Source organism: Lonchura striata, chromosome 5 (genome assembly GCF_050655825.1).
Source record: "Lonchura striata isolate lonStrDom1 chromosome 5, ASM5065582v1, whole genome shotgun sequence".
NCBI lineage: Eukaryota > Metazoa > Chordata > Aves > Passeriformes > Estrildidae > Lonchura > Lonchura striata.
In genome coordinates, this window is record NC_140707.1 from 63,066,245 (window position 1) to 63,087,455 (window position 21,211).

General features: G+C 36.9%; 1 protein-coding gene across 3 annotated transcripts in view; it reads left to right on the top strand.

Annotated features, from left to right (window-relative positions):
* The window catches only part of PPP2R5C (protein phosphatase 2 regulatory subunit B'gamma), a 74,224-nt gene that overhangs the window by 25,430 nt on the left and 27,583 nt on the right, over nt 1-21,211 (top strand). The window contains exon 4 of one of the 3 annotated variants that reach the window (XM_085580755.1): nt 3,381-3,504. The exons of 1 other annotated variant lie outside the window; for it this stretch is intronic. In XM_085580755.1, coding sequence (XP_085436881.1) covers nt 3,411-3,504 — 94 coding nt within the window. In that variant the 5' untranslated portion in view covers nt 3,381-3,410. Of the gene's footprint in view, nt 1-3,330; nt 3,505-21,211 lie in introns of those variants that run through there. One more of the 3 variants, XM_021549672.4, reaches the window with a different exon arrangement.

Genomic DNA, 21,211 nt, shown 5'->3' on the forward strand with positions numbered 1-21,211 from the left:
AATTCTAAAAAGTTACACAGTTATATCCTGAACACATTATAGGATTTTTTCTTCATTCCTGTTATTGGAAAGTTAGAAGTGATGAGCAGGGTTCAAAGGAAACATGTAATAGCTACAGTTTCACTACGTTGTCAATATGGTTTTTTGTCGTTGAATTCTAAAAATGGATAGCTGAAGTTTATACTGTTTTTCATTTTCTTGCAACAGAAATGTCTTCATAAATTTGTTAAAGTAAGCTCTTCTTCCTCCCATTGATATTCATTAGCTCTGCTCCACTTGCACTAATATTCTTTCCCTTCCATTAGGAAGTCAATTCCTAACTCAATTTTGTTTGCAATTTTTTTCCCAAATGAAGTTGCTCAAAATAATTCAACTTAAGTAAACATTTTCCTTTGGTGGCAAATCAAATATTTTAGGACTGAAACAAAGGGAGGGTATACAAACCTCCTGAGCAGAATGTACTCCAATCTGTTCAATGGTGAGAAGACTGCAGATGTTGTTAACCAGCAAAAGGTCTTAAGAAGACCACAGTACTTCAGCTTCACTAGTGCCCTGTCAGAATTACACCAAAAATACACTGGTTTATGAGTTTTTTAGCCAGTTTTTCAGTGGTTTTTTTTAAGTACTGGACTCAGACCTATCAGAGTCCAGCAAAAAAGAAGAAATTAGAACATTTCTGCAACAGAAAACTTCCTGAATGTGACTGAGTCCTATCTGCCAATAGGACTGCTAGCTCTGTGAATGTCACATTTAGTCTCTCTAATGAAGAATTTTCTAGGGGGCTTGACTCTTAAACCATTACCTAAATGAAAGTCATGTTGTGTATAAATTAGGAAATGGCATTGTAATTAATATTCCCTTTTTGCTCTGTTGTAGAATTGTCTGTGGCCACAGGGACAGCCTTCCTGGTCATTTAATCTTTGCAGGGAGTTTCAGAGAGACACAAGCAGCAGCTGACCATTAGAGTAGATCTGAGTAGAGAGGAGTGATAGAGCAGCTGTTCTTAAATATATAGTTACCAGATAAACTGTAATTTTAAACATTATTTTTCTGCTTCATACTGTGGTTTATTACTATAAAGTAATCTAATTCTGCTTTAAGATCAGTAAAATAAACAGAATTTGCTACAAGATCCTGTGTGTGAAAATACTTCAAAAAATACCCAAGTTGTTTAGTTTTTTCCTTCATCCATCAAAATCTTGTAGCAAACCTTGTTAGAGATTGGTCTTGGTTTTATTTTTTGATCTAGTTTTTTTAAAGGCATATGTCTATGGTAGCTTTTTGTTTTACAAGGCTAAAACTCACATTGAACTTGGTGATTTTAAAGGTCTGTTCCAACCTTGATGATCCTATGATTCTATGGTATACTCAAGGGATAAAGAGATAATAAACGTGAAGTTTTTGAGGATATACCTTCCCTGGTTTTGCCTACATTGTAAGGACAAAGGATTTGAATCTCTGTAGTCTTAGAGAAAAGGTCTAAAAAGTTCACATGGTTTGTTTTGATGTTGTCAAAAGCAGGATCAACTACATTTATGTCACATGTTATGTTTGGTAATTTTTAAAATTACTAGAAACTTTGCAGTTTTTTAATTGTGCTTATTGTGAGAGGATTTTATTTAATTTCTAACCTAATCTTCCTTGAGGTAGGATGCATTTACTGTTTGTAGTGAATGTAGAAAAATTAATTCCTTCCACCTCCATATTATTCTTTAAAATACTTGGATATTTAAAGTTCTGAAGTCAAGTTTATTCTATTTAAAAACAAACCAACAAACAAACAACTCATACACCACATCAAACAGAGGAGCTTTATTTTTGAACTAAGTAATATTTTAAAGATTTGTTGTCTTTGGGCTTTCTCATATGGTTTACATCCAAGATGTACTACTTCAAACTGGGCTTTGTCAGCAATCATTAAATTCAATTGATTTCTTTGTATGTCTTATGGATGATATTCTTCTTTTTTATATCCCAGTTAGTCTTTTCCCTTCACCAATTGAATAGTATTCAGCACAGCTCTCTTCAATACACCTTTGGCAGTGTATTATTGTAGTGTGATGTAATTTTTCTAACCAGGTACACCTATGCCCTATAATTTGTTTTTATTTCAAATTTTCTTCAGCAAGTTACTTAATGAAAAAGTGTCTTTTGATATGCACCCCTTTTTTTTCTTTTTTTTCTTTTTTTTTTTTTTTAGCACATATGAGTTAGGACACTGTCATAGATTCAGTAATCTACATGCTCATTTGCACTAGTAGGTGACATACAGTATTTGGGGAGAGGGACAGACTCGGAGACAGCACAAGTAGCAGTGCCAGTGTTCTGAACATCACTCTCAGCAGACAAAATGGTTCTTAAAATAGCTCATTGTAAAAATAAATGTGCAAGTCTCATATGATAAAAAAACGCACCTCACAGTTTTGTTGTAAATACCTTAAATAATTGAATTTACAAGTTCATAAATTGTTATGCAGTGCTATTTTTTTTATTGTACTTCTGAGATAATGCAGGAAAGCTGCTTCCATACGCCTATATAGTGCTTCTTAGCTTCTTTCTTTACTTTTCAGTAATAGTTTAAAATGTTATTTATAATTACTGATCTTTTTAGAAAGGAAAACCAGTATTTTGCAATATCCAAATTTAGGAACATTAATGTAAACTGAAGGCAGATCCATTTCTAGATTGATAGAAGTATCCAGGTCCATTTCTAGATTAAAATAAATACTCAGCATGAAACATGAGGTTTTAATCTGCTGCTTGTCGTATATATGTATTTTTATTCATAATGTACATACTAGTAATCAGCGGTAAAACAGTGCAAGGAATATTTATGAGGTTTTATATTTCTAAATTACCAGTATCTTACTGTAAACTAAGTACCTTTTGTTATGGCCCTTGAAAGCTAAAGTTGCAGATGTTGTCCTCAGCGCTGTGTTTTTTCCACGGTTAAATTGAACATTGGTTTGATAATCCTGGGAAACCGTACTGAAGGAAAGGCTAAGGAAAGAGGGAAAATAAAACTGGATGCGCTCTGCCTAGCAGGTGCTACTGAATATTATCGAGGGGGCGGGGGTACAACAGCAGCAATGAGATCATCCTGGTAATAATAAAAGCCCGAGCCAAGGCAGCAGAGCCGTCATCTCCGCAGCCGCTCCGCCCCTGCCGCGGGCGGCGCGGGGCCGGCGCGGGCGCGGGGGGAGCCCCGCACCGGCCGCGCTCATTCGCGGCCTCCTCGGTGTCATTTGAAGTTGCTGCCGTCGGCCAATGGGGCTCCTCCCGCCCGCTGACATCACTCCCAGCCAGTTCCCTCCAGCTGCAGAGCGCTTCAGTTTCTGTCTTTTTTTAAACTAAAATGGAGGCTGGTTTCTTGCCTTAAGGAATACAGTGCCGTGCCTGCTGGAGCCTAGATGTTGACATGTAACAGAGCTGGCAGCAGGATGGTGGTTGACGCAGCCAATTCCAATGGGCCGTTCCAGCCCGTGGCCCTTTTGCATATTAGAGGTGAGTTATTGTGCGTGAGAGTGAATCGCGACCCTCTGACGAGCGAATAAATGGCTATTGTGGAGCTCGGAGAAGGGGAGCAGGAAGTCCTTTGTAGCTCGGTCCCTCTCGGCTTGTTACAGCCGCGGTAAAACCGGCGGAGAGCAAAACCCATTTTCTATTATGTGTGTTTGGGAAAGATTTAAGAATTCATGGTAGCATTGCATACATAGTTAAAAGCAGGTTTTACAGCTTTCTGCCGTAACTCTCCCATCCCCCTTCCCAAGCTGTGCTGATGTCAAAGGATGTGAAGTCACTACCCCAGAAAGGTACTGAGGGGGGAGGGAAGAGCCAAGTTATCCCTATACCGTTTCTAGAGAATAAGGGCAAACCTTTGGTGTGCTTCAAAGCCTTTTTTTTTTTGTTTGTTTTGTTTTGTTTTGTTTGAATTGTTCCGCTAGAGCTGTCTTAAAGTGCACTGCAGCTTGTACAAGAATTGGAAGTGTCATAGAGGAAGGGGGTAAAGAGATGTGACACTTACTATGAAAATACCCTTTATGTATCTAGAAGGAATTTCCTAGAAGAGATGTGGTTTGGGTTTAACAAGTGAGCTCTTGTATGCCTACCGTGTTGTGCAGTTCTGAATGTTCTGTTCTTCAGGGAATATGTTCTTTTGGGTTTATAGAATTAGTGCATTGCAAATTACATTTTATAGAATTTGAAAATACATGTTGGTATGACACATCCGTACAATATTGAGTGTGTGTTGCTTGCTCTGTATTTTTTTACGTAGTAAAATTCTGCATTGTGTTGGGGATTTTCAGGTGTATTTTTTAATTGACTCTTAAGCAACCAGTGCTTTTTTTAATATCTGCTGTAGGGTGGTTCTGGTTTAGAACTTTATGAAGGCAGAACATGTATTAGCTGGGATGAGCACGTCTTGAACAATGGTATTTATATGCAAGAAATATAGCTGGTACCGTTCTTAATTACCTTTGCTTCTCAGCTTTTACTGGCATAGGCTAGATGGTAGTACCGCAATGAAATTTTTTTTTTCATTAATACTCCATACACTGAAAAAAATTTTGCTTCAGAAGTTTATAAACCCCAGATATTTCGAAGTCTGTTATTTTAAGTAGGAACATGGGTGTTCAGATATTTAAAAAATATGACTTCTCTTTACCTTTTAAAAGAGCCATAACGTGCTCTGTCTGAAGTGGCAATTAATAAATTCTACGAAACTAATTTTGATCTGTGACCGGGGAGGAAATGCAGTAAAATTCCCTTGATTTCAGAAAGGGACTATGCTTGCTGTCAAGGGAATATAAATGGAACTGCCTGACCTGTGGACAAGCCTTTGCTTTTCGTTCTGTATAAATCTTAATTTTCAGTTAGATGCCTTTTGGAAGGGGAAAAGCAGCATCTTTTAAAGGTTCAAGTTAGGAAAACAAACCAAGGTTGTAATCAGAATGATGAAATATTGCAATGATTGTCGTTAGTCCTTTGTCTCAATATGATAACAAGGTTCTTGTAATTGAACTTCTTATCCTGCCTTTGCTCCAATGTAATACATAACCACGGGAACAATGGATTTTAAGAAACTGTGCTGAAATTTACTTTTCCAAGACCTACATTTTTGCTTCACCGAATAATACGAGTAATAAAGAAGAGATTAAAGGCTTTCTGGTTTAGGGGTTTTTTTTGGGTGGTATGGTTTTTTTCTGTTTGGTTGGTCACAGTTTTTCAGTGGATTATGAGAGCAGAGTTTCTTGTAAGTAATTAAATAACTGGGAGATTGATTTTCATTTTCCAGGTGGCAGAAAATAAAGTGGATCTCTGGTATTACAGCCCAGAGAAGTTTCTTGACACTGGGAGAGCAAAGCATCTCTTCCATACATCCCTGTGTGCAGAAGTTCCTTTGGGTTTTTTATGTGTACCTTGTGTTGCCAGCTGCGCTGATGCTACCAGCACTGATGCTTCCAGAATGAAGCCTGTCAGAGCAATACATACAAAATTAATGGCAGTGAAAATTAGCTGGCAATTCTGAAGGCTAATGACACATTATTACTGTTTGTCCCAATGCATGGTGCTTTTACAGTTGTCCTTTTGCATCATCTGTTGTAATATAGGATTAAATTTCTAGAAGTGTTTTTCTTTGCAACGCTAAGAGCTACAACTTCAAGGTCAAGGACAGGGGGTAGAAACTTGGGTGTTTTTCTCATAGATACAGTTCATTGAAATAGAAAAATATTTCTTAAGCACCAGTTCCATAAAATTTTTAAAATTTTGAGATGGTGTAGATACCATATTTGAACTCAATCTTGTTTCTAAAAAATAATGTGAAGCCTTGTGGACTACACTGTTAGTACTTCCTTGAAAATAAAAATTGCAGTCTTCCTATAAAGTTAACTCCAAAGCACTTTCTGTACCTGGATCATATGAAATAGGCAATGTTTGCAGAATAAAAAGGAAATTTTTAGCAAGTGACGATGGCATGGCGGATCAGAACCTTTGTCCTGTGCATCATGAACTGTAGGGAGCGTTGTTGTCTGGGTTGCTTACAGCTTTACCTAAACAACATAATTGGAAAAACAGATGCAAGTGGTTTTTAAAAATTATGTTTAAAGTCTTGTGAATAGGAAATAAGAATGTCAGAATTTTATTGACTGCCATTGCTAACACTGTTAGCTCCAACATCACCAAAAGAAGAAGCAGTAGGAGGATAGGAGGTGTCATGACCACAAACACCCCATCCTCCAGCAGTTCATTTGGCTGCCAGTACTCAAGCTCATCTTGGGTATGGTGCAGCCATGTAATCCTGACTCAGAGTGCCGCGGAAAGAGCTGTGAGTTGGAGTTCCCCTTTGATTCAGGAGCTGTCTTTAGGCTCAGGCCTGTGGCCTTGGCTCTTGCCTCAGCTGGGTTGCAGCTGCGTGGTTGTCCTGTCATGTGCCTTGCTGATCTGTATCCTGGTGTGTTGACTACCCAGGTTGGTGTCCCTCTGCACTGAGCACTGGTTCAGCAGCCACAGGGCTGTCAGCTGAGTCTGCTCAGGGTCAGTATAGCTGCTCTCCTTTCTTCATTCAGGTACTGCGAGACTGTGCCCTTTGTCACAACTATAGACTGTTGGCGGTTGTTCAAGAGCAGTGTGTAGAAATCAGAAATTCAGGTGGCTGTTGACCCATTGTTGGAAAATAATAAGCACTAAAAGAGCCTAATCCACGCTAAATGCAAGTGGTGTGGTACCATTGCTGTACATTATCTGCTTGTGCTGAAAACATTGGCTCAGTGAGAGTGATTGGTCTGCTGCGTGGTGAGTCTTTAGTCAGCAGGAGGCTCTCCTGGGGATCTGAGCTATCCTGCTGCTGCATTGGTCTAGAGTACAAAGCTCAACGTTATGCCCTTGAGTTGATTGTCACTGCCATCATCAACTGAAAACTTAGTTGTATTGGAATGATATAAAGTTTCCAGGAAAATTGCAATTTCAGTTTAGGCATCTGTTACAGCCATGAAAATAACTACAGTGGTTTGTGATCTTGGATAGAGACTTGACCTTGTGAAACAAATGTATCTAAAGGAACTCATAATGGGATATCTGCATGGAGAGCTCCTTTAGGATCTTTGTGCATTGACAGGCCACTTGCAATCAAGATGACATTAAGACAGCACAGAGGGTTATTAGGTATCATGAATTCAGTGTTTTTACAGCAAGGAGGGAAGCAGATCTAGATGTTGTTTTCAGGATGCATCCCTGCGTATGGAGCCCCTCTGGCAACCAAAGGCCCAGAGTGATGGAAGTGCATTCATGGCCCTGATAGGACGGGCCACAAAAACAAGGTGAGGCTTGGGGAGAGGAAACATTTTGATTTCCATCTCAGCACTTCAATCAGAGAAAGCAGCTGTAAAAGCTGCATGGATTAGGACAAACAGTAAATATTTGTCACTAGACTACAGAGTTACCAGTTCTTATTTACTGTTGAGTGTTCAAAACCATAACTGTAGTATAAAATGTAGTAAGAGATAGAAAATAATAGTAATTCATTCTTTAAGCAGAATATTAATACTCAGGGGAGAGGAGATGTTTTTCATTAGGAATACAGTTCATTGTTGATAACAAAAATCCTTTAATATTGTTTTGTCATAGCATAGAAGTACCCCAGATGCCAATGTCTCCATGAACTCAAGACATATTTTGAACAAAATACATATAAAACTCTGTTCTGATCTGCAATGACAGAGTTAGCATAATGTAAAGGTTACCTTAATGGCTTGGTTGCTGACTGGCTGGAACTGGTAATGTGTGTTCATGCTTTTCAAAAATTATTTTCAAGATGTTTTGCAAGACATACTGAAAATTGTGTGGGAAGAAGGGTGAGAACACCCTGATACTATGTTAACTCAAACTGGTGCTTCCTGTAGGCCATAGCATGTTTCAAATACCTCTTTGTCCATCCTTCTCCTTTGCCTTCCAGAGCAGCAAATGTTTTTTGACAGATTTGATTTGTCATTATTTAAGTTACTTTAGATTCTGTGGAAGATGCTTTGACTTTTTTTCAATGATGTGATGTTAACTTTGTCCATTTTTTCTATTTGCTGCTTGCTCATCTTGTGTGAGGGATCATGGAAGGTAGTTCAGATTCCACTTTACATAGTGTTCTTCAGGGCAAAAAATGCCAGTGGTAGTGTTGCTGTGATGTAAATATCTGAATATTTAGATATAAATTTGCATGTTCCTCAAGGGTGGTGAAAGATCTGTTTTTAGTTGGGCAATTTCTGTCTTGAAGGAGAAAAGCTTGGCACTTTCATTTTAGAAAGAATCCATCATGTGTTTGTCTTGAAAAATAATTGACCTGAAAATACTTCTATCTAGGCACAGTTGCTAAAAATTGTTGCTAGACTGTTGCTTTGCAGGAACGGTACGAGCTAAAAGAAGAAGAAAAATTATCCATTATGTAATTAAATGGGAAGCAGAGCCCAAAGCTCTTGCTTCAGAAGTAGTACGGACCAAACTCAGCGCACAGAACAGCAACCATTTACCTCATGATGTACAAAGGAGTCTGAAAGAGCTGGATCTGTTTGGCCCAAAGGAAGGTTAAGGGGAGATTTGATCCTCGACTAACTGATGGGAGGGTGTAGAGCACAGAGCTGTGCTCTTCTCAGAGATCCACAGTGGGTGAATGGAAGTACAGCTTGGCAAACTCTGGAGATTGCAATTGTGCACAAGGCGAAAATACATTCACTATAAAAGTGGTTAAAAGCTGGAACAAAATTCCAGAAGGGGCTGTGAAATCTCTGTAATTGGAGATACTTTGACTGGAGAGCAGCTGGGTTTATGTAGTGGGGAATTAGACTAGCAGAAATGACTGTCCCTTCTGGTGAAAATGATGTTATGATTCTGTCATGCTTTGGTTCTTGTGGGACCAAAAAATGACTGACTTTGCTGTAACGTAAAAATACTGCAATATTAATATAAATGTAGGGGGTTTTTTTTGAGTTCAAAGAGCAATATTCTTACTGTAAACTCTCTTTATGCCCTTTCTGTTCTTTTTAGTTACTAAGGCAAACTTTTTAATACTTGGTGCTAGAATGCCTATTAGTAATACTTTTACTTCTGTTAATTCACAGTTTTTGGTGTTAATGGTGTTTTAAATTATTCTTACCGTGTCTTAGCAAACTGTTAGAGATGGATGACTGAAACTACATGGAGTATTAAAAACATTGGCATGCTAAAAGGATGTTTTATTCATTTCTAAATATTCAGTTAGAAGCTCAGCAGCAGTCCATATCTTCTGAATAAGATAGAGTTAATAAATGTACACAGACAGCTATTTCACCCAGATTTCTTTATATTTATCAGCTTTAGGTGAGATCTAATAGATGAATTAACTTGCTCTGTACTGTGAGATTTTTCTCTAGCCTTTTTTGACAAGTTTGAATTGACAATGAGTACAGCTTTTAACAAACTCTGTGACCTTGCTATTCATCTTCTGTGGTGTTTATGAAAATGTTGAACAGTGTCATTTCTCACACATCCTTACAACATGTTTGTAGTAATCTTCCTGCATTATAACATTATGTTAAAAATAAAAAAAATCTCAGGATAATTGTCACTTACCAAATTTCTAATACTTTCCAAGAACTTGATGCGGTTCAAGCACAATTTCCTTTACATGTGCTGAGTTTGCCTTTTTGGGGGTAATAATATTTTATTATACTCTGAAATGAGCCCATTCTGATTATAAAAGCATACAAAAAATCACAAAGTCACATTTCATTATACTGTTTTTTTCCTCTTAGTATATTCTGCAACAGAAAACGAATCTGGTTTATTTCTTCTGTATTTTCTGTGTAACTATAATCTTCACCTTGGAATGCATCTTGCACCATCCACATAAATAGGTGTTTTAAGGATGCTGAACTTATTTGGTCTGAGCACGTATGTTTATTTAAATCTTAATTTTCTTTAATCCTTTAGCACATTTAAATTCAGTCAATATTTAAAGTACAGTCACTCCTTGTGAGAAGTGAGCAAAGTCTTCCTGGGACAAAAGGTGTATAGAGGAGACATCTTCATTTTCTTCTGAGATGCTTCTGTAGTAGTGATGAACTGGGTTACTTCTCTGAGTGAATTTAAATTTTAAAATGGAAGGCTTGTTTGTACCCTTGGGGAAATATTTCCATGAAAAAGATCTTAAAAATTTTTTTTAGTCCTGCCAGTTCAATAATTGGGATTTCCCATGGTCAGCACACCTTCTATCCTGCTTGCAGGTCATAGTTGTTGGGTTTTGATCTAATGGATAAACCTCAGCTGACATTTAAAGGAGATGAAAATGCTTGTTCTTTTCTTTTCTCCCCCGTTGGCCATAATTTGGTAACCTGAAGGGATGAGAACAGGCAGGAACTTTTGGATCTTCTGTTCCTGCCGAGCCACCTGGAGTCTGTTGGTACCTGGCCTGACTCTTGGAGCTCATAGTCATCCATCTTGCCAAAAGTTTCCAATTTCTACTAGAAAATTCTAAGCCTGCTGCTCTTTAACATTGCTTAATGACTTGTATACTTAATTGTTAGCTTTGAAACTGATCTACTGTTCCTTTCTAAAAGTGTTGCCTCAAAAATAAGAAGCAAGGCCATCTTCCTCAAGGACAACCAGCAGTTCTGCTCTTAATGAACCTAGGCCTCTCATATATATCAAATTATAAAAACTTTCATATGTTAGGATTAGATAATTACATCAAGTATCAAAGGACTGGTATTGGTACAAATGGCTCTGTTGTTGTATTACTACTTGTTTTGCTGGATCTTTTGGAAGGACATTCAGACATTGCCAGACATAGATCAATGTTTTTTTAATGTATCTACCAAAGAAACTCCTGCAGCGTTTTAAATATTTGACCAAAAGCAGATTTAAAGGAGGTTGCTTAATTAGTATTCCTGCTTCCTTTAACATGATAACATGCTGATTAACTCTCCACTTACCATGCAGCACTTTCTATCAGAGTGTATTTTACTTGCTACTGCATTTACTCTTTCTTAACTGTCTCTCCTCCTTTCTTGACTTTGTTGGGTTGTTTTTGCCTTCATATAGACTCCTTGCTAGTATGAGGAGTACATGTACAGGTTCTTCTGCTGGAAACAATGAACATGTTGTGTTCGCACTGCATGTAAAATATCTGAGGGCATGACTGTAAAATGTCTCTAGAGGGGACTTTTTGTTGAGCTAAAAATACCATGAAATTGTAGGAAGGTAGTCAGCTGGAATTTTTACATTACTTTTACTGACTCATGGAGTAACATGCATTCCCTTTCAAGGAAGCAAAAATGGATGTCATCAAATTTTTATTCATACTGTTTTGTGATGGTTGCTGTGAAATACATTTTAAGATAAAAATTAACTATCACCTGTTTCTATGGAAAACTTTTATTTCCATTTCTGTTTGACACTTCTAATGAATAATTGAGACTTCTGTAAAATTAATTCCATGTGCTATCAAATAATTAGCTACTGAAAGTGCACTGTAAACCACACAGATTAAGTGAGCACCAGCAATATTTAATAAATACAAGGTTACTTGCATCATATATAGACAAGATGTTCATCTGGGGGTGGGGGGGTGGCTTTTGTGCTCTGACCTTTGTGCTGGGGGTGGATGCCTCGTACAGGTCAAGCAGCGTCTCAGTAGCCTCATGGAGCTGCCCTCTGTTTGCTCCATCCTGTCTCAGGTGATAAAACTGGCAGAAATGGCACTTGGAGTGCATGATGTTTTAAAGCCACATCTGCAAATCCTTTAATCAATTCCACTTAATGCACATACAAATCATGTGGTGCCATTTCTGCTATAACTTGCCAATGCAGTTTTCTTTAATAAAAGTATAGTTAAACTTAGGGGTGGGATCTGACTCTGCTTTGTTATCAATAGTGGAAGTGACAGTTCTGTGTCAATTTTCATAATTGCTCTTGTTACTGAAAACTGATCTGAATTTTATGAAGAAAAAATTATACATGAAGTGTAAAATTTAAAAACTAATTTAAAAATTGTTCATTTGGGACTTTTCTGATTGTAGAAGCCTATCGGTTTGAAGCACTTTTTCATTTTAAAGATTTTAATGGAAGGTTTTTAATTTGCATTTTGGATGAAATCTACCAGCTCTGTGGCTTCACACAGCCTCTGGAACCAAATTCTGTTACTACTTTTATATTTAAAGTGAATGTATAACAATGTCAGTGATGTTTCAAAGGTGTCCTGTGTTCATTCAAGTCATGTTGGAAAGAAAACTTGAACAAAATTATCAAAGCCTACAAAAAACCAATGCAGTATCTGTTCTTTGGGTGTAATAAGTTTTTCTTCAAAAACATTTTCCAGACAAACTAGTTGTAACTATAGAATCTTTCTTCTAACCTATTCCGAGAATATATTTATGCTTTTTGCTCCTGTTACATCTAGTCTTCTATATAAAGTGTCTTAAAATCCAAAAATTCAAGTACAGGGTTTTTTTGAGGACCATCTTAAAGTTGTTTGTTATATGCAATAAAAACTGATTTGTTCTTGTCCCAGTACAAAATTATGATTTTTATGGCTTTTGAATCAGAATATTATACACCCTCTCAAAAGCAAAATGTTGAGTGTGTATTTCACTGCAGAACTTTTCTTATTTCATTTTGTAGGAACTCTGTAATCATTAATGTATCTTAAGGAATAAGGCATTTCAAAGCTTGTAGTTAAATGTAAGAAATAAGAGTAATTGCTTTCATTGCACATTAAATCTTCTGTTAAAAAGGGAAAATGTAAATAGGATAATGAATATTGTGTAAAATGTTCTGGGAGTGAGATGTCTTAATGTGTCCAGGACTTCTGGATATGTAGTAAGGAATCAGTCTTGGATTCATGGATAATACAGCCAATCAACTTCGTGCCCTGTAAATTTACAGATTTCTTGGAGGCTTCAATTTAAATGTATTCCATACTGAAGTTCGCTCTTTCTGCTTTGTGAGAGGGGTGGAAATTATCAGCAGAATGTCAACTTTTCTGGCAGCTAAGCAATAGGGACACTTTTGCTAATTGGTACATTTTCAGTTCTTGCTAAAATTCCTTTGTGAGACTTTGTGGAGATGAGTTTGACCAGAGACTGAAGACATCTGTTGAAGCAAATGTGTATGTTTTTGGGCAAATGTCCTGTGAGGAAAATAATGTTGGATTATGCAGGAATATTTTTTGGGTTAAATGGGAAATCATTATGCACTTAATTTCTGACACATGTGCAGATATATTGTGTCTTCAGTCTTAGATGTTGAAAGTATGTATTTTTAAATGGGCTTTCTACTAGTAGTTGGCTTTCTACTTTATTTCAGTCAAAATTTTAATTGCTAGAAAGTAATTTTTATTTCTTAACAGAGAACTGCTCATAGTTGCTTTTAGCATTTGGCTTGGCCAGCGTTAACTGCTAAGCAATTTATTAACGTAGTTCTAAATATATTTCTTTATTTTCTTACCAAATCATTTCTCTGCTGCTTGATCATAATTTCTGTGCTGCTTGATCATTTGTTTTACCTGCATCACTTCATATAAGGCAGCTAAGTTTCACAGGATGTGGGACTAAGAAAGGGTTATTCATGCCAAAAAATGAGGAAAAATGTGCACTGAATTGGAGGTTTTTTCCAGTGGATAAAAAAAACCAAACCCAAACAAAAAACCTCCAAACAATCAAACAATAAAAAACCCAAACCGACCAAGCAAAAACCCTACCACAACCCCACACCACCCTTCCCTCAAAAAAACCCCAAAAACATTCAAAAAAGCCCTGTACTAGAGATAGGCTTGTAGTCTATTGAAGTCTATTAAGAAATTGCTCTCAGGAAAGCCACAAAAGCCCTGTTGATTTCTGGTGAAGACACTTCTGCATATCTTGTAATGGTATGTGATAATTTGAAAAGATCAGCCATTCAGGACCTTAGTTTGCATCTCAGGCTCAGTGTGACCTGTGCTGTTTAAACTCTTCCTATTTCTAGTTTTAAATAGAGTGGAGAATTAAGAAAACTAAATCAGGGTTGTCCTCAAGGAAGGTTTATGTTAATTTCTGTTAATTTTAAAGTGTTTTCCTCAGACAAGCAAGGATGTGCTTATAACTTAACCAGAGTTCCTGCATGGGGACTGGGTATTTACTTTAGGTTGCTTTGGAGTGTGAAACTCATCAGTTTGATCACAGAAAAGCTGGGGGGGGGGGGTGCTTTTCTTCTTTGTAATTTTTTTGTGTAATCTATTTCTAAGCCTACACAAGACCCAGCTTGTGATATCTGTTAATGATTATTCTAAGTGTCATCATTAAATCACCAAGTTTGGCATTCAGCAGCATCCAACAGAAAGCAAGCAGCAGCCCCCAGGTTTAGAAAATATACAGAGAGTGAGGAGAGGGGGAGGCAGTCTGACAGGCTCTGGAGAAGGAAACGTTATTTTACATTTAGGTAGCTGAGTGTTCTTTGAATTGTGTTTATCATGGATGTGTGACAGGTACTATTGACTGACAAGTTACTCAGACTCAGAGCAGCTTCTGATTAGAATTAGGGGTTGGTGTGTGAAGTTTGGGTGTGTTTAAGGAAACAGTGCATTTGCTTACAGCATTTGGGCAGGTTTGATTACCTGATACTCATTTCATCCGAGTGTCCAGAGTGGCAGAGTTTATTCAGGTTTATGTATTTCTTCAGTTTTCTTAACAGAAATCTTAGTCTGAGTTACACCATACACTTCAGTTATGTTACAGAATATAACTGAGGTCTGGTCTGACAACAGTACTGCTTCATTTTCTCAGAGAGACTGTTAGATATATTTAAAAACAATTTTAAAGTTTTAAACACATTTGAAAATGTTGGATAACTTGAGAGTGGATTCAAGCACACTCTAGTGCCTATGAAATTGGGGGTTTTTCCTTAGTGTTTTGTGTTTAAAATGAGATTGCTGTCATATTAACTTTGTTTGTGGCAAAAAGCTTTACTGAGAGTTCTCTTTGTCTGTTTGGTTTCTCTCTTTCCCTGTTAAGACACTTTTTTTCTTCCATTGTCTATTTGATTATCCTCCTTGCCATTTTTTTCCCTAATTTTCAGGTAGAATTTCCATTTCATTAGCTCAAGCCCATTTCAGCTTGTTTCACATGTCATTCCCTGTTTAAGCACTCCTGTTTTCCTCTTTATGCTACATTGCCTTTAAAATATTTATGTAGTTAAAAGTATTTTACTTTTCACTTTCTGTTTTTAAATGTTTTAATGTAGTGTAAAAATGCTTATTTCTCTTAACCATATTACAAATATCCTCTTGAGGTTTTTAAAAATTTCACATAGCTTCTAATAAAACAGTTAACTTCTGATAAAGCAAGCAAGCAAGAGCTTGGTTCAGAGTGGCATTGGTCTGCTTTGGAAAAATCAGTAGATAATATGGTGTGTATACTATTCACTGTTGATCTACCTGTATCATAATCTGATTTATAATTTACACCTGGAATAAAGTTACTGGCAGTAATTTGAGTGCCTCAGGTTGCTTAGTATGTAAAAATTATGCCAAATTGTTTAAAATGACAGTAGACCTTTTTTCCTATTATGTTATTAATCAGTCCTTAAAATCTCCTGTCTTAAATCTTTGACAGTTAAATGTCTTTACTTAGTTTCTGTATCCTCGAAACTGTGTGTAATCTGTGTTAGGAGATAGCTGCCACCAGTGCTGGATTCCCCAGTGAATGGAGATTTCAGAAGGGATTAGTGTTGTAAAGCACCTGCTTTGAGCTTCACTCTGGGACTGACAAAACATGTGCTTCCCATTCCTTTCAGGCTCCTTTCAACTGTAGGATTCTTGAGGTGTTGTCTTTTTTTCTTTTTTTTTTTATCTTTCCTTTTTTTTTAGTTATTGTTTAATTCATCTGGTAATAGCTCATTTGATTCTAACAGCCTTTTTTTTTTATTATTACATGAAAAAATATATTACTTTAAAAGCTTTATAATCAAAAAAAAAGCCACTCCTTTGAATGAAAATTTAGCCAAGAGATTTCTTTATTTAGAAACCAACAATCTTAAATGCTATGTACCTTAATGAATTCCAACATGTTGCTCTTGCCTTCCCCTCTTCACTATGTGTATCATAGAGTCATATCATAAAATTATTTAGATTGGAAGGGACCTTACAGAACATCAGTTCCAACCCCCCTGCCATGGGCTGGGGCACCTCCAATAGACTGGGTTGCTCAGAACTCCATCTAACTTGGCCTTGAACACTTCCAGGGATGGATATTCTCAGCACAACCTGTTCCAGTGTCTCACCACCCTCTCAGTAAAGAATTTCTTCCTAATGTCTACACTAAACCTGTCCTCTTGTCAGTTTAAAGTCATTACCCCTTGTCCTATCACTCCATTCCCTTGTAAAACGTCCCTCTCCAGCTCCCTGGTAGCCCCTTTACATTCTGGAAGGTGCTATAAGCTCTCCCCAGACTTCTCTTATATGCAGAAGAACCCCAACTCGCACAGCCTGTCTTCACAGATGAGGTGCTCCAGCCCTCTGAACATCTTCATCACCCTTCTCTGGACTCATTCCAGCAGGTGTCCTTCCTGTGTCAGCTACCCCAGAGCTGGACGCGTGATTAAGACTATTTTCATACACAAGCTGTCATAGGTGAAATAACTTTTTTATTGTATGTGGAGTTACAGCTTGATCCAGGCTGCAGATTGGCATAGAAACAACATCAGTGCTGTCACTTTATTAAAACAAAAAATTTGAATGCTTATTAGTAAACAGAACTTGTTTGATGGAAAGAAGACATCTTTAAATATCCAAAAATTTAACTACTTGAAAATGAAATAAAAGGTGTCTGCTTTTGAATTTTAGATAGAAAACATGCCACGTATTTATAATTTTCGGTATTGTTTTTAATCCTTATTTTCTATCAGTATTTAGGGAAGTAATTATATTTTGTGTGTCTATCACAATTTGGGTGTCAGCTTTTCAGGTGAAAATGAAACAGTGGCAGATAGAAACGGTGTCATTTCTTCAAATACAGGGAAGTGAAAGGCAGGATTTTTTCCAGTTAGAAATTTCTGTTATCTGAAGAAGAGCCAAAAGGTATTTCTGGCAGCAGCTCTGTTCCTGGAATGCAGAAGAGTGGACATTAGGCTGTTACTGCAGCTGGCTCTCATTCCCATGTCTCTGGAGTGCCTCCACAGGTGCTGAACATCACAGGGCTGCAGCAGGGCAGCTGATGCAGATGAAGGACACTTTGGAAGTTTCAGTTCATTGTCCAAGCACTGCTTGAGATGGGAAACTTCCCTTGTGCACCCACCTACTCTTCTCAGCTCACCTCCTAGCTAGCCTTGAACAAAACAGCTTTAGTTTGAAAATAGCTGGTTGGAGAGTTAATGTTTTCTTGTACTCCTTATGAAAGATCTAAGTGCTTGTAAAATATTTTTAATTACTGATAAAGAGTTGTTTGGGAGTCAGGAGCTTGTTGTAGATGAGACAAAGTCTGTCTGCTTTTCAGTGTCCTGTTTCTGATGGGAAATGTTTGAAGTGTTTAAAAAAAAAAAAAACAAAATAGGAATGTTTACAGGTCTCATACATGGTAGTTGGAGAAGAACCTTGAGTTTACAGTTCAATTATTTTATATTATGCCAGTATTCCTTATGACACTTTACAACACTGACATGTACATCCCTTAATCCTCAATAGTGAGATAAAAAACAGAAATTTGTTTCTCTTCTGTGCCACTTAAAACGTTTGTATGTAGGGCTCTCTTGAGCTTAGTACTAGCACTCTGTTTTTCCATGAGTGTTCCTGTGGCTTTTTGGTAACTGTGGTAATTTTTCTTGTTTTAAGTATTTCTTCTGGCAAAGAAATGTTTCTGCAGGGTCAATAAATAAAACAATATAAACAGCAGTATTTTCTGTGTATTTGTTAGTCCAGTGTATCCATACAACATCTTGCCTGCTTTGAGTTACCTGCAGCCAAACTCCTACTGCTAGTTGCTAGTTATAGTAAAGAAATGTATTGTGTATTATTTTAGAATTTCTGGTATTCCTTGAGTTTATTTTTATATGCTACTAGAAGAAATAGCTTTAATTAAATTTGTCCATGCATGAATTGGAAGTTTTCTTATATGTGCCACCCACTGTAAAGAGTTGGTCACATAATAGAAATGCAATAAAAATAATTCCAGAATAGTGTTTCTTGCTTTGAATTAGGATAGTAGTTATGCAATTTCAAAATAAGGTAAATATTTTAAATTTAATTTTATCAAATGATGATTCAGTTTTTGTAATATTCTTTCTATTTTTTTTTTCTAATTCTTCTCATTTTTAAGGACTTGATCCCTAGTTTTGGAAAAAGTATTAGTTCTGGTAAACCCATGTTTTGGCAGATGTTCTCCTTTCTGTACTGTGTAGTTCCTCTGCCTTTGTGTCTGGCAATTTCCATTTCTCTTACTCAAGGCACTAAACTCTATTATTTGTAAAAATGCTGCCGTGGTATTGTCAGCTGAAGTGTTTTAAGAGAACGTTGCAAGATACTAGAGTCCCCTTGTTGAAGTACAGCTCTACAGGGCATTTTACAAAGCTTCAATAAAGCTTTAATGCTGTTTTTTTTTTACCAATGAACATGAAATTTAAAATTCAGTAATACTTTTGACTAGCAGAAGGGACCATGTGACCAATAAGTTTAAGGCTCTCCTCTGGGTAGCACTCTACTTGGCAATTAAGTGTTGTTTTTCCAAATCATTAACAATTCTAGTCCTTCATTAGGGTTGCTGACACTTTTCTTGAGTTTTGTCTACTTGCAAGCAGACATCATCTACATGCTTGGGCTTTTGCTCTACACCAGTGTATTATAGAAGCAGTTACTTTCATATGATGTTTAGTTTGTCTTTTTTTGGGTGATCCTCTAAGAAAAAGGAGCTACTTCTCTTTGAATGAAACAGAGACCTGTCAGCCAACAAAATCTGGTACCTCTGCTAAGCTTTTATATGAGTAAAAAAGTATTTACACACAACTGAAATGAATTTTGTCTTCTGAATGTATTTTTTGCAAATTTTCAACCATATGTCCTGTTTTCTACTTTTAAAATGATGTAACAGTGTGTTTTACTGGCTACAAATTGTGTTTTGTGGTAGGAATTGCATCAGCTCTTCTCTATATCAGAATATGACCCAAAACTTGAAATTCAATCTTATTTTGGTTCCAATCTGTACTAGAAATCAGCTGTTTCATGTGTCATCTCTGGGTCACACACTTACCCTGCTTTGCCTTTTGTCCTCCTTTCAGCAGCTATTACATTACACTGTTGTCACAGAAAAATGGCTTCAGTGAAAATGGTAGGAAATAGATCTGTCATCAGTGGCCAGTGATGTCACAGTTACAATACATAACTGAAAATACAACTTTCAGATTTGAAGGAACATAAGAAATATAATTGAGAAAGCAGTAATATCTCTGCAATCCTGGACGGCAAAAATACTTGTTTGTCATAGAATACTAAACATAAGCTCAGGCACTGAAAACAGAAACTTCAGTGTTTCCTGATTTTTTTTTTTTTTTTTTTACTTTAGCTAATTTTCTTAAAAACCAGGAAAATCTTGTTTTAATATGAAGACATCTTGATTTGTTAGAATATTCACATGTTTTAGTTCTTTAGCTGGGCTATACATTACAAAAGAGAAGGTGGGGTGGTAGCTCCTGGGTGCAACCCAGTGCCACATCCTGGCAGAGAAAAATGCAAGGTCGAGGACTGCTACCAGTGTAAAGTCTTTGCAGTGAACTCTCACAGTAGGAATTACTGAAGACATGCCTGAAACTTCCAAAGAATCTGTTTCCATACAGAGTTCAGTGTTAGAATTTAAACTTTTCCAGCCAATTATTTGTGTTCTGCTAAGGCACATGGTAGTTAAGTGCCTCTGATCTTTACCTGGCTGTTTTGAAGGGAAATGAAGACTTGAAGCGGTGCCTTTCAGAGTGAGATATTGGTCTAGTTAATCTGATAATAAAAGCACAGCTAGTATGAGCTGTAAAATGGAAAGTATTTTATACTCATCGGTATACAGAAAAGTCTGGCAAGGCCATGGGCTAAGATGATGTTGCAAATTTTATACTGAATAGCTATTTCTGTATTGATACTGTTAAAACAGAAGGGGCAAAACATGCATGTCTGTAGATTGTATAACTTGATCCAACAGTTGCCCTGTGATTGGAAGGAAGAAACCTCTGAACAACCCAAAAAGACAAAAAGCTGATCCCTCCCTCCCAGAGATGCACCTTGCTCTCATGTGTATCATCTTTTGATACTTTTTCCAGTTTATATTTCTCTCTCACAAGAAGGACCGTAGGATAAATTATGCATAAAATATGTAATAAATTTCTGTAAAGCTTTGTCAGGAACTGATGGATATTCAATCCAAATACAAGACCGACCTTCTTTAGGATTACAACAAACAGTGCTCCTGTTCCAGTAGAAGAGCAAAAATAGTACTCATTTAAGGTATGAGTACTGACAGGGATAAATGTTTGGAGTGAATAAAAAAGATTATTCTACTTCTACTGTTTAGAAGCAAGTCCTGTGAAAATTATGTAAACTCTTGCTACCGGTTGGGGAAGGGGAGAAGAATGTATGAGGTTTTGGTTTGATTGGGAGTGATGGTATTTGGGGTTTTTAAAAAAAAAAAACCCTTTGCTCAGTGAATAGTTCTATGTATCAGCTCTATGTAATTTTAAGGAGTAGCTTCTGAATAATTATGACCTTCCCACAGTCATCAGGGAATGGAGCACCAGAGTTGCATAAGTAGGGACTTTTTTTCCCTGATGGCATTCTCTTCAAATATGCCAGTTAATTAAGCAAATGGAAGTGAGGGGTTATTGCTTAATTGAATTGGAAGGTGTTATAGAAATCAAAAGAACATAACCAGATAGTCCCTGACAAATGTCTGAGGATAAATGACTTATTGGGTGTCCCACAGCTATTCTGCAGGTGTACACACATGCTCTGCACAAAAATTATGGGCTACTCATTTTCTTAACCACCTTCTGCTTGGTATCATGCTGAAATCATCTTTTCAAACCTTAAAAGTAGGGATGATCCTGATTTCAAGGCAACTACTCCAGACAAAGTACTAGAAGAGATGTGAGGTCCAGACACTTGAAAGCTGTGGATGAATACTCCTAAAGGAGGCAGTTGTATCTCACCCAAACAAACAAAACACAGTTCATTAGAAATATGTGG